This window comes from Neomonachus schauinslandi, chromosome 12 (genome assembly GCF_002201575.2).
Source record: "Neomonachus schauinslandi chromosome 12, ASM220157v2, whole genome shotgun sequence".
Lineage (NCBI taxonomy): Eukaryota > Metazoa > Chordata > Mammalia > Carnivora > Phocidae > Neomonachus > Neomonachus schauinslandi.
In genome coordinates this window covers 48,425,353-48,439,923 of record NC_058414.1, presented here as the reverse complement: position 1 = coordinate 48,439,923, position 14,571 = coordinate 48,425,353, and the positions used below count along the sequence as shown (strand labels likewise).

The following is a 14,571-nucleotide window of genomic DNA, read 5'->3' as shown; positions in this document are numbered from 1 at the left end:
CAGGTCTCACAACTGAGTTAATTTTTGAGTATGGTGAAAGAAAGTGGTCCAGTTTCATTCTTCAGCATGTGGCTTTCCAATTTTCCTAACCTCATTTATTGAAGAAACTGTCTTTTGCCCATTGTATATTCATTCCTCCTTTGACAAGATTAATTGACCATGTAATTGCGCATTTCTTTTTGTTTTTTTTTGTTGTATTTTATTGATCTCTGTGTATTTTTATACTGCTACCATACTGTTTTATTTTTTTAAATTTTATTTTTCTTAAGTAATTTCTACACCTAACATGGGGCTTACACTTATAACCCCAAGATCAAGAGTCACATGCTCTACCAATTGAGCCAGCCAGGTACCCCCATACTCTCTTAATTACTACCACTTTGTAATATAACTTGAAGTCAGGAATTGTGATTCCTCCAGTTTTGTTTTTCAAGATCGCTTTGGCTATTTGGGGTCTTTTTTGATTCCATACAAATGGGAGGATTGTTCTAGGTCTGTGAAAGATGCTGTTGGTATTTTAATAGGGATTGCATTAGATCTGTAGATAGCTTTGGGTAATAGAGACATTTTAACAATATTTCTTCTTCCAGTCCATGAACACAGAGTGTCTTTCCATTTCTTTGTGTCATCTTGAATTTCTTTCATCAGTGTTTTTTCAGAGTACAGGTCTTTCACCTCTTTGAATAAGTTTATTCCTAGATACAATGCTGTGGCTAGGACTTGCAGTACTGTGTTGAATAAAAGAGGTGAGCGAGGACATCCTTGTCTTGTTCCTGATGTTAGGGGAAAAGCTCTCCATTTGGCACTGTTGAGTATATTCACTGTGGGTTTTTAATACAAGGCCTTTATTATGTTGAGGTATGTTCCCCCTAGACCTTCTTGGCATAGAGTTTTTATTATGAATGCTTGTTGTACTTTGTTAAATGCTTTTTCTGCATCTATTGAAATGATCATACAGTTTTTATACTTTCTCTTGTCGATGTGACCTATCCTGTTGATGGGTGAATATTGAAGCACTCTTGCATCCCAGGCATAAATCTCACTTGAAAGTGGTGTATGATTTTTTAAAATATATTGTTAGACTTGGTTTGCTAATATTTTGAGGATTTTTGCATCTGTATTTTTTTTTAAAGATTTTATTTATTTATTCATGAGAGACAGAGAGAGAGAGAGAGAGAGAGAGAGTGTGTCAGAGGGAGAAGCAGGCTCCCAAGGAGCAGGAAGCCCGATGCGGGACTCGATCCCAGGACCCTGGGATCATGACCTGAGCCGAAGGCAGACGCTTAACCATCTGAGCCACCCAGGCACCCTTTGCATCTGTATTTATGAGAGATACTGGCCTGTACTTTTTTGTGGTGTCTATATCTGGTTTTTGTATGAGGGGGATAATGGCCTCATAGAATGAATTTGGAAGTTTTCCTTCCTCTTGTATTTTTTTTTTGAAATAGCTTGAGAAGAATAGGTATTCTTTAAATGTTTAGTAGAATTTGTGTGTGAAGCCATCTGGTTCTGGACTTTCATTTGGCAGTTTTTTGATAACTGATTGAATTTCATTGCTGGTGATTGGTCTATTCAAAATTTCTATTTCTGCTTTAGTTTTGGGAGGTTATAGGTTTCTAGGAATTGATCCATTTGTTCTAGGTTGTTCAATTTGTTAGCATATCAGTTTTCATACTCTTTTAAAATTACTTTATTTCTGTGGTGTTGGCTATTTCTCCTTTTTCATTAGTGATTTTGTTATTTGGGTCGCTTTTTTTTTTTTTTTTTTAATATCTTCAATGAGTCTTGCTGAAGGTTTATTTTGTTGATGTATAATTTTTTTTGCCAAAGAACCAGCTCCTGGTTTCATTGATCCATTTTTTGTTTGTTTGTTTGTTTTAGTTTCTATAGTATTTATTTCCTTTTGCTGGATTTAGGTTTTGTTCTTCTTCTAGCTCCTTTAGGTGTAAGGTTAGGTTTTTTGAGATTTCTCTTGATTCTTGAGGTAGGCCTGTATTGCTATAACCTTCCCTGTTAGAACAGTTTTTGTTGCATACCAAAGATTTTGGACCATTGTGTTTTCATTTTCATTTATTGCTATGTATTTTTAAATTTCTTCTTTTATTTCCTGGTTGACCTATTCATTGTTTTTGTAGCATGTTATTTAACCTCCAGGTGTTAGTGGTCTTTCCAGATTTTTCTCTCGTGGTTGTTTACCAGTTCCATAGTATTGTCAGAAAAGATGCATAGTATAACTTCAGTCTTTTTGTGTTTGTTGAGGCTTGTTTTAGAGCCTAATATGTGATCTATTCTGGAGAATGTTCCATGTGCTCTTGAAAAGATTGTATATTCTGTTTTAGGATGGAATGTTCTGAATATGTCTGTTAAATTCATCTGGTGCAATGGGTCACTGAAAGCCACTCGTTTCCTTGTCAAGTTTCTGTTTGGATGATCTGCCCATTGATGTCAGTGAGATGTTAAAGTCCCCTAGTACTATCGATTATTTCCTTTATGTTCATAAAGTCACTGTATGCCTTTTGTTTGGAGCATTTAGTCTATCCACATTCAAAGTAATTACTGATAGATATGTATGTATTGCCATTTTGTTACTTGTTTTGTAGTTGTTTCTATAGATTTTCTCTGATCCTTCTGTCTTTCATGGTTTGCTGGCTTTCTTTGGTGATATATTTGGATCCCTTTCTCTTTTTTCTTTGCATATGTATTGCTTGTTTCTGACTTGTGGTTACCATTAGGTGTGTGTATAACATCTGAGTATAGCAGTCTATATGAAGTTGATGGTCACCTAAGTTTAAATCCATTCTTTACTCCTCCTATGTTTTAGTTGTATAAGGTCCTATTTTACATCCTTTTTTTTTCATTAATGCAGTGTTTAATTTATACACTCATGAGTTAAGTAAAATACATCAGACAACAAATTTTGAAATTTTAAAATTGCCACTGAAGAGAGAAGAGAGGAGAGCTGATACTTTTGAAGGCCCATTAACATGCCAAGGGAGAGGCTTTTGCTAACAGGATCTCCTACACTGCTTACAAGTCTATCAAGCAGCTGCTGTTTTCCAGAGGAGGGGCGGGAGGCCGGGAGAAGGCAGTTGACTTTGGCCAAGCGGTACTAACTAATTCTTTTCAGTGCGCTAAAAGTTAAGAACACTGAATTTTAATCTCAATCTGCGAACAAATCACCATGGAATGTTTAGACAACTTTATGACATTACAAAATCTGAATGCTTTGGTGAGGGACCTTACTGCATTTCTAAGGCCGTTATAGACAATCTTGGTATTTGGTTGGGGCTTAGAGTTCCTAAAAAAAAAAAAAAACCCCCCCCCCCCCCCCCCCGCCCCACCAACCTTTTTGTTTTTTGTTTGGTGAGGGAGGTGGGGGAGTAAGATGTTGTTAATATGCAAATCTTAAAAAAGCAATGGGCATAACTAGTTAAGCATACTTTTATTGGCAAGGGAAGACTTTTTAAGTGTTTTTCTGTACTGGGTACATTTTTCTCCCCCCCCCCCCCCCCCCCAGATTTTCAATTTCTTCGGGAGTGAGCTTTTTTTTTTAAACTAACATATAATGCATTATTTGTTTCAGGGGTACAGGTCTGTGATTCATCAGTCTTAAACAATACACCGTGCTCACCACAACGCATACCCTCCCCAATGTCCATCACCCAGCCACCCCATTCCCCTCCCCCCCAAGAAATCCTGTTTGTTTCCTGAGATCATAAGTCTCTCATGGTTTGTCTCCTTCTGCATCCTTTTATTTTATGAATCCTTTTTTTTTTTAAACAGTAAAAGTTATTTTTATTGCTTTTTTGTTTACTTTTCATACTCTGACTTAGTCTTCCTTTTCACCTGGGGTCCCTTTTAATATTTCTTGTACAGATGGTTTAGTGGTCATGAACTCCTCTAGTTTTTATCTGAGAAACTCTTTATCTTTTGTTCTGAATGATAGCCTCCCTGGATAGAGGATTCTTGGTTGCTGATTTTTCCCTTCCCACACTTTGAATATATCCTGTCACTTTCTTCTGGCCTAGAAAATTCTGCTGAAAAATCCCCTGATAGCATTATGGGTTTTCCCTTGAATGTAACTTTCTTCCTTAGCTGCTTGAAAATTTTTTGCCTTTCACTACTTTTTGTACACCCAGTACTTCTTAAAATCTTTTAAATTACATTTAATTACTATATGTCTTGATGTGGACCTATTTAGGTTGAATTTTTTTGGGTGGGGGGCAGGGATCTCTGTGCCTCCTGGATCTGGATAGGTTTCTTTCTTCAGGTAAGGTAAGTTTTCAGCTATTATTTCTTGAAATAAATTTTCTGCCCCCTTACCTATCATCTGAGATCCCTATAATGCAGATGTTATTATGCTTGGTGTCACGGAGACTATTCTCAATTTGCATAATTCTCTTTCCTCAGATTGGTTATTTATGTTCCATTACTATTCTAGGTTGTTAAATTGTTTCTCTGCTTCATCCAGCCTGCTATTTTTTCCATCAAGTGTATTTTTAATTTCACTTAATTTTTTTTTGTTTTGTTTTTTTTTTTTTTTTTCTCTCTGTTAATGGTCTCACTGATGTCCTCCACTACTCTCTCAAGCCCAGTGGGTATTTTTATGATCATTACTTTAAATTCTCTATCAGTCATACTACTTAAATTGGTTTTGGTTTGGTCTCTTGCTATGGCTTGGTCCTGTTGTTTCATTTGGGAAATGTTGCTTTGTCTCCTCATTTTGTCTGACTTTTTGTGTTTTTCTATGTTAGGAAAGTTAGTTACTTCTCTTGCTCCTAACCATAATAACCTTATTAAGAAGTCTTATAGTGCCCTGCAGTGCAGTGTCCCCTATGCCCCAGGTCCTGGGGCTTCAGGGACTGTCACCTATGTGTGTCGTGTGTGCTCTGCTATTGAATCTAAGCCTCTTTTCCCTTTACTTGTCTGCAGAGGCCCTCTCTGCCTGTTGTGGGCAGCAAGGTGTGTAGTGGTTTGCTTGTGAATGGAGACTTGCCCCTGCAGGAACTGAGGTGCTGTAAAAGTGCAGGTTAAGGGATGGGGTGTTGACAAGGTTTGCACTGGTCTTCTGGGGGAGGGGCCACCACAGGGGGACTGACATAAGAGTTACTGGAAAGGGGTGGGTCCACTGAAATGTGTTGGGCTGGTATGACGTGGTGGGGCTTTGTGTAAGCAAGGTAGGTTAGGAGTGTCAGCTCTAAGCTGGTCCTCACAGGTGGCTGTTGTTCATGCTGTGGGATAGGGGAGGGAAATGGTACCTGCCAGCTCCTTTGTTCCTGGAGGGGTCTCCTAGTGGTACCTGTCTCTTTAGCCTGTGCTCTGAGAAGAGCAAACCACTCTCCCTCCAGTTTGCCCCCAGTATTTTTCAAACTGCTGGTTCTACAGTGTATCTGCATGAGGTGTTGGTCCTGCTGTCTCTAAGGGCAGGGACTCTACTTCCTAAAGTCTTCTGGCCTCTCCCAGAGTGGAGCCTTGGGATTTTTAAAAATTCCAGGCTTTAAGTCTGGCTGGTTTTAAGAACTCAGGAAAGTTGGCTTATTTCACATTCAGAGGCAAATAGTAAAGAGATTTGTTCTCCCAGTGCATGGGCTGGGGATGAAAATCTGTTTTCTGCCCTTCTCAGTGCCACCAGCTCCCTCCCCACCATGGGCGACAAGGTCCCTTTTGCTCTTAGACTGTGTCTTGGCCCTTCTTACCTTCACTGTGGCCTCTTCCCTACCTTTAGCTGTGGAGTTTGTTCTTCCAGCCTTCCAGTTGCTTCATGGGTTATTTACACTGGTCGGGTTGTTATCTAGTTGTATTGGTGGGATGAGGTGAACTTAGGGTTCTCCTACTCCACCATCTTCCCAGCTGGTAGGTATATACGTGTAAGTTGATGAACTCAAGGCTTATTAGATTTTCTGACTTACTGGATTGTCTCTAATTTTTGCTTTCTTGTGTACTTGTTCTATCTTACTCTTTCTGAATACCCCTGCAAATTTTATTTAAACAAAATAGAGAAATACATAAATGTTAATTTAAATGAGCAATGTTGAATGCTGGAGTTGAGCTGAAAGTTGGAATGGAGTAGGGAAGACAGGAGAAATCTGTAGACAGGATTGACAGGTTTTGATGACTAATTGGATTAAGGGTTCAGAAAGAAAAAGGCACTTAGATAGTTGTAGTTGAATAAATATGTTCAAATACATGAATTTGACATTAAAAAAATTATCTTAATGCTTCATTAAGGGTCAAATCTGAGTGAAGGGAAGCAAGCAATAGGCCTATATTTATTAAAAATACAATAGGACTGTGTTTTGTGTAGGTCAGATGACTAGATGTTTTTGTTAAATTCCCAGTGGGAAGGCCCCCATGGGGCTCCTTCAAGAAGAGATTAAGACTGGTAGGTTGGGCTTGACAACTGGGATCCTTCATGGGCCATGATAAGGAGACCTGACCTTGTGAGGGCATTTGGGAACCAGGCCCTTCATATCAACTCAATACTTAGTTGCTAAAATATGAGGGTGGGTATGGAGGGATGTAAATCTACCAATTATGGCCACAGTACAATCCACGGGCCTAGTCTCTATGAAGACTGTCATGGCAGTCAGCCACCGTTGCCACTGTCCCTTGGGGCCAAACTCCCGCAACCTGGTAAGAGCCCTTTAGAGGGTTTAGTAGGACCTGATTTTCCATCCGTGTATTTAAAAAGCATTTGTTTAAATCTTTTTTTCAACTGATCATATTAAACTGCCCAAGCTGAATACTCGAAGTGATTTTTTTTAACATTGTGGAAGAAAATATGAGAAACGAAATTTTTCCTCAAAATGTCTATAGGTGTAATGGAGCTTGAGGTTAGACTTGTAAGTGCCCATGGCATGTGCTAGGAAGTAAATAAGAGAACTTGATAAAACCCGGCTATGGGAGTTCAGTGTGGACTTGCCTTCAGCTAAGGAGGTCAACCAGATTCATTTATTCAGCAAATATTTGTTCAACAGGCACTGCGTGAGGTCGTTAAGGTTTTTCTCAGTCCCATGATCCTACATTATTAAACTTTAATACTGTAAAAGGCTCTTAATTCTGTAACTAGAGAAGAATGTGAATAAATTCTTTGAAATATAAACAGTACTTAAAAAGGCTTGCAAGTGCTGGGAGTATGCTTGGTTGGCTGAACAAAATAGCATAACAATGTCCTCTCTTAAGAGTGGTCTAAAACCATGTCTTCTAAAAATTTTTTATTGTGACTTATTTTTTTTATTTTTATTTTTTAAGATTTTATTTATTTGACACAGAGAGCACAAGTAGGTAGAGAGGCAGGCAGAGGGGGAGAAGCAGACTCCCTGCTGAGCAGGGAGCCCGATGTGGGACTCCAACCCAGGACACTAGGATCATGACCTGAGCCAAAGGCAGACACTTAGCCAACTGAGCCACACAGGCGCCCCTATTGTGACTTGTTTAAAAGAAGATTTTGCATGATGATTCCATTAAACATGTATTTAAATACACACGTGCACATATTTGAAAGAATTCAAGAAGACCCATCCTTACTTTTGCTATGCATTCTAACTTTACTGTTCTGTTAATTTCTAGTTCATTTATCCAAAAATGTTAATCTAAACTCACTAAATTGGCACACTCATAGGCCTTGATCTATAGTTTGAGAAAGATGAGTTTAAAACACTTTGCTATTTAGAGTCTCCTACAACTTTTGGAAAGAGTCAAAGGCCATGGGTATATCTAATTATTTACATTTATTTTGACTAGCTTTGTTTGGAATTTAATTTTATAGCTCTTTGAAGGCATTCTAATAACATTGGGATTTATCTTTGGGAGTTGATTAATTCATTGACTCATTGTGCAGATATTGGAATGACTAGTCTAGCAATGTCTTTCTCCCTCTTATTCGATGTTAAGATAATTGAAAGTACTTCTTGTGAAAAATAGCAATATGAGGTCTTTAAAAGTTGCTTTTAAGCTATTTTTCTGGTAAAATTCACTATGGAAAGAGATGAAGAGCTTAGAGTACAAGTTAAGCTCTTGACTATAGAACAGCCTTGCCTACTGATTTACTTGAGCATGTACTTAAAGTTTCTTTAAAAAAAACCAAAAACCTTAGTGTGATGTCATATTAATAAGCTGAAATATGTTTGATCACTGTTAATAATTCTTTAAACTCAGGTGAATCATAGACCATTATGTCAAATATGTTAAAGGAATCCATGGACTGAGAAAAGACTTAAACACTTAAACTAATGATTTATTCCTTTCTAATTAAGTCTTCTCTATTCATGGATTCATTTAGCAGATATTAACATATGGTCTGTGAGGTCAGGAATTCTGCCAGTCTTGGTTTATTATTATATCACAATGGTCTAGTATACTGCCTGGCAAATGTTAGATGTTTATTTTTGCTTGAATTACAGGAAATTTCAAGAAACTTGACATTTTGACCACAAATGCAACAATATTATATGGTTCATCACTAATAAGATGAATGAAGTGCTGGAGACACAGTGGATGTGGACATGCTCTTCTTGCTCCTGGATTTTACCACATCCTTCTCAGAAACTATTAGCACATTTGCAGAGCTTAACTGTGTGCTCCAAAATCAGACTTGGGTCCACCCAGGTCCCTTCATTTCCTAAGCGTGAGATTATGGGCAGGTCACTGCTTCTGTGTCATCTATAAAGTGGTGATAATAGTGACTTATCGCAATCTGATAGATTTTGCAGGCTGGTACTCTACACAGTATGCGTCACCTCGCAAACCATCAATCTTCATTGCTGTTAATATTACTAATACTACTTGGTTTGGAATGTGCCAAGCTCTGAGGTGTAGACTTTGCTTTCTGTGAGTTGGCAGCTTGGTGAGGGAGATAGAAAAGGCAAACTGTAGGGTCTGATGCTAAGTGTCTCTGACAGTAAGAGTACTCTGGAAGTGGAGAGCAGGGATGCTGCCCCCAGAATGACTAGTAAAGCTTCCTGGGGGAAGCCAATCTGAACCCACAGCTGAGCAAGTGGCACTGAGCCTCCTACTTCCCTCCCAACCCAGGATGGGTGGTAGGTGTGCTGGGAAGTGGAGGAGGTAGCATAAGCAAAGACCTGGGTGTGCGAGAAAATGCCCTCCGAGTAAGAGGGGCATGAGAGAGATGAAGTGGGGTAGTAATGAGTGGGCTGAGTTCAAATCTTAAAGGGCCCAGCTCAAGAACCAGCAGGGGGTGACTTTAGGTTTGCAGGTGAGAAAAACCCTCCAGAAGTGGTAAGAATGGGTTGTGTTGGGATAAGATGAGGAGACCAGCTAAGAGGATAGTGCAATAATGGGGAGATGAGTGCCTTGATCATAGGGGTGTCAGTGAAGACAGAACTTTGGGAAGCTTCATATTTAGGGGACACAAACTGTCACTTGTCACTTGCAGGGGGGCTTTGAGTACAGTATAAATTCTAAACTGTTAAGTATGCTGTGATTAGTTAAGTTTATAGTGAAAGGAATGGGGGATGGATGGACTGTAAACCAAAGAGCAATGCACACTGAATCTTCCAGTAAGTAAAGTTTTTATTGCTTGCACATAATAATACATATGCCACTCTCTGGTATTCTGTGAATATTACTGCATTGTCTTAGTTTACTTGTGATTGAAATTCCCCCCAGTGTCTAACAAAACATGAGTAATCCTGGCCTTAGAGCAGCTAAAGTTCTAGAAATGAAGGTAAGGAGTCACATGACTCAAAACACAACCACATCGCATAGGGAAAGTTATACTCATTACTGAATTTTTGTAGCTAACTAGGTTAATGAAGAGCTTCTTGCATTTTCATAACCCTGAGACAACACTGTGTTGTCAGATGTTACACTGTTTCTGGTAGATAAGACTGACCATGGTCATTTACTAAACAAATTAGTGTTTATTAGGTACTAGGTGAAAAGCAGTGGGTGAAAAGATGTTGTCCCTGCTATCATGGAACCTACCTTGTAGAAGATGGAAGGTCTTCTTTTGATGACGAATGGTAAAACTATTTCAAGTATGTTGTAGTGTAAGATGGTAGTGTAGGAAAACGAAGTATGATGTATATATCCTATCGTAATTGTTTCCCCGTTTAAGAGATAGTAGAGGAGAAGGACTCTAGGAGTTTAGAACATGACTAAGGCTCAAACTATAGTAAATGTTCATCTAGGTTAGCTATTTTATATTCTGTCATAATTGATTTATTTTGCCAATCTTACTAGGTTATTACCTCGAATTTTTCTCTCAAATGCCATCTACAAGCTTAGTTGGGTAGCCAGGCTACAATCACTGCATTGCCCAGAATGCAGCAGCCACCGCCTCCTATCTGGTCTATCTGCATCCTTTGTCTCTACTAAATTTCTTCTCTACCTTGCAGCAAGACTAAAATTGAGGCTCCTAAATTAGTTTCCTATTGCTGCTGTTTAAAAGAAAAAAAAAAGGTCCATGAACTGAGTAGCTTAAAGCAACATGAATTGATTAAACTGGGAGTCAGAAGTTTGATATAGGTTTCACTGGGCTAAAATATAAAGGTGTTTGCAGTGCTACGTTCATTCTGGAAGCTCCAGGGACAATTTACTTGCCATTTTCTAGTTTCTGGAGGTCGTTCACGATCCTGGACTTGTGGTCCTCTATCACATTGAGCACTGATTCTGTTAACTCTTCTCCTGTTTTAACTCCTCTGCCTCTTGTTCATGTGTAAGAGCTCCTGTGATTATATTAGACCTACCCAGATAGTCCAGAATGATTCATCTCAAGATCCTTAATCACTTCTGTGAAGTTCATCCTGTGTGTATGGTTATATCTTCACAGGTTTGGGGAATTAGGAGGTGGTCCTCTCTTAGGGGCCTTTTTGTCCTAAAACAATTTGGGTAGGTGAGCATTTTTTTTTTAATAGGTGTAAATGTCCTCTCCTGCGTACAGGTTTTTTATGGCTTTCTCTTATAACATTAAAACCCATAATACGGTCTGAGAGGTTCCCATGGCCTAGCCCAGTCTGGCTCTTGCCTGGACCTTCAGCCTTTTTATAGGTTCTTCTCCCCTTTGCTTACAGGATTTAACTGCAGTGGTTTCCTGGCCCTAAGGACCTTGCCATGGCCCTTGCTTACACCAGCCCTTCGTACTCCTTTGCCTTTTTCCCCCTGCCGCCACTCACCATCTGGATCCTACAGCAAATTCTGCTTCCTTAGGGAGTATCATCTTGGCCATCCCTGTGCTGGTCACATAGTCCATTTGCTTGCAATGCTGGAGCCTGGCTTTCTTCATAGCACTTGATCACAGCTTGTATTTATTCTTTGGTGTTCTTTGATCTGTAAGCCTTGTGAAGGCAGTGTTTATTTTCATTGTGTACTCAATGCTGATCATTGATTCAGTGTACAATAAATACTTATTAAAGGAATAGACTTAAAATGAAAAGACAGTGTGCCTATAAAGTAGCTCTTAGTGTTGTACATCTGTGTATTATTGTTGTAGCCACAGGTAGAATGGGGTTTTGAACTATGGAAAGGGTTGATTGAATAACAGAAGATCGGAGTTTAATAATTGAGTAAATCAACTGAATGTTCATATAAACGAAGTTAATTTCACTAAGTAATTTTCAGACCTTTCCATCTCTGTAAAAATGTGCATAAGACTTGAACTATCTAACATGAACATGTAGTATCTCACAGGCTAAGTGTTCTTAAAAAGATTTTTTTTTTGAAGTCTTATTAAATTTTAAAGTGACCTTTATTCAGAGTTGATAGCATGGGTCAGAAGCAGTTGGCCTGGTCTGGGCCTGTTGGCTGTGGAACATAGAGTTTAATGACATTAAGCTCTGTTAGCCCTGGTGTTCAAGAGAAGTCTGCCAAGATGTAATGCATTTGCCGCTCAGGGCTGTGGACAGTGCAGAACGATAGGTCGGGAAGTCTTGAGGAAAATGTTGTACAACAGAAAAATTGCTCAATCCTTTGTATGACTCAATAGGTTAATTCTTTAATTTTATATTTTGAGTCTCACTTATATTTATACAATCTTAGTTTCCCTATTTAAGCTATAACGTTTCACCTTGATGTAGGCAAAGTTTGTGTTAGATAAGTGATGCAGCTTTTTTTTTTTTTTTTTTAGCAATTCAGTGGACTTGAGAGAAAGACAAAACTTTTGGTATTCGAAACTGCTTTGAATTGTTCCTATTCTATTGAACAAAATACTTGGAAAGAATCAATTTAAAGGCCTATTACTGCATTCTTTTTTCTTAATTTACTGATAGTCTAAATCAAACTTAGGAATCTCTATCTATTGTATAATATCTATATAGATGAAATGTTTTATAGTCCATAGTGAAATTGTTATTAAGTGGAGTATGAAATACTGATGATACTTTACTAGACCTGATAGAATGCATTAAACTGATTTACTTTCAGTTTTCAATATCCCTAAGAAGTTACAGTAGTACTTACTAATTCAGTTTGTTACTAGCTTAACTTGTATAAGGCCCAGTTTATGTTAAACGTATGCACACTTTTCTTTCAGAGTATGTTGGATAAAGGACATTGTTGTAGCAGTAACTGGAGAGAACATGGAAGCAATGAAGCGTATTATTCAGAAGTACCAGCATCAGCGAATCTCCCTGGTTGAAGCTGGAGTGACCCGCCACAGGTCAATTTTCAATGGACTAAAAGCCCTGGCAGAGGACCAGCCTGACTCTAAACTCTGTAAGCCAGAAGTTGTGATAATCCATGATGCTGTGAGACCATTTGTCGAGGAAGATGTCCTCCTTAAAGTTGTCACAGCTGCTAAGGAACATGGGGTAAGTGGTTAAATTTCCGAAAATGGTTAAAAGACACAAATGTTATAGCAAATGTTAACTTGCTGGATTTTGATGAAATCATATTTAAATGTCCATTTTTTCTTTTGTTTTTATTAATTTTTATTAATTTTTTAATTAACATATAATGTATTTGTTTCAGGGGTACAGGTCTGTGATTCATCAGTCTTACACAATTCACAGCGCTCACCATAGCACATACTCTCCCCAATGTGTATCACCCAGCCACCCCGTCCCTCCCACCCCCCACCACTCCAGCAACCCTCAGTTTGTTTCCTGAGATTAAGAGTCTCTTAGGGTTTGTCTCCCTTTCTGGTTTCATCTTGTTTCCTTTTTTCCTCTCTTCCCCTATGATCCTCTGCCTTGTTTCTCAAATTCCACGTATCAGTGAGATCATATGATAATTGTCTTTCTATGATTGACTTATTTTGCTTGGCATAATACCCTCTAATTCCACGTCATTGCAAATGGCAAGATTTCATTTTTTGATGGCTGCATAATATTCCATTATATATATATATATATATACCGCATCTTCTTTATCCATTCATCTGTTGATGGTAAATGTCTGTTTGACTTAAAGACATAATGCTAAATTTTTTTTAGGAAGCTTGAAGTATTCTATCATGAGACTGTACTAGAGTTTATCTTTTCTTATAGTCCTTCATAACATGAGCTTTTTGGAGAATGTAATACTGTCTTAAGAGTATGGCTCTGCATGTACACTGAAGAAATGAGAAGCGTTGTGTACTTAACTGAAAATACCTAAGAAAACTCAAGTCTAGGATACACATAATAATAAAAAGTCTGGCTCATCACACCCAAATTGCATTTTGACTTTTTGGGAGTGGTTTACTTTCCAGCACAAATAGCTGAACAGGATTTTCACGCCATTTAAAATAGTTTTAAGATGACGCTGAATTCTGCGTTCTAATTCACCAGAAGAACACAGGATAGCAAAAGTCCTATTATAATCTATAGAACATCTTTGTTTGGTTCTTGTATTACTAGATAAAATCCTAAAAATAAGTTAAGAGGTTTATAGTCTAAATTTGAGACGAAGTGAAAGTTGCTGTACACACTCGGGTAAAGCATGATAGCAATAGGCTGTGGAATGGGACATGTGTAGGCCCAGTTCTCAGGCTTTCTAATTAGTGGTGTACGTGCAACTTGAGCAACCTCTTCAGGTCCCTTTGCCTTGTAAAAATACTGTTGCTAATCCCTGTGGGTTTTTTTAGGGTTGGAAATTAGGTAACTACTCAGTAGAGGGCTAAGTACTTAAAAGGTATTAAGATAAATTACAACATCTAGGATTGTAGACAAATGGAAGGAGTCCTCTAAGCCTTCTCTGCCGTGTAGGTGGTGAGTTAAAAAATACCCATCTGGAATGTTGAAAAAGAAAAGCAAAGCTGGTGGCATCACAATTCCGGACTTCAAGTTCTATTACAAAGCTGTAATCATCAAGACAGTTTGGTAACTGGCACAAAAACAGACACATAGATCAATGGAACAGAATAGAGAGCCCAGAAATGGATCCTCAACTCTATGGTCAACTTATCTTTGACAAAGCAGGAAACAATGTCCAATGGAAAAAAGGCAGTCTCTTTAACAATTAGTGTTGGGAAAATTGAACAGCCACATTCAGAAGAATGAAACTGGACCATTTCCTTACACCACACACAAAAATAGACTCAAGATGGTTGAAAGACCTAAATGTAAGACAGGAGTCCATCAAAATTCTAAAGGAGAACACAGGCAGCAACGTCTTCCTAGAAACATCGCCAAA

The 14,571-nt window shown here is 38.4% G+C and overlaps 1 protein-coding gene across 1 annotated transcript in view; it reads left to right on the top strand.

Annotated features, from left to right (window-relative positions):
- Nucleotides 1–14,571, top strand: part of CRPPA (CDP-L-ribitol pyrophosphorylase A) — a 310,974-nt gene that overhangs the window by 4,470 nt on the left and 291,933 nt on the right. Inside the window, exon 2 of the mRNA XM_021689627.2 lies at nt 12,491–12,767. Within this exon, the coding sequence (XP_021545302.1) occupies nt 12,491–12,767 (277 nt within the window). The remainder of the gene's footprint in view (nt 1–12,490; nt 12,768–14,571) is intronic.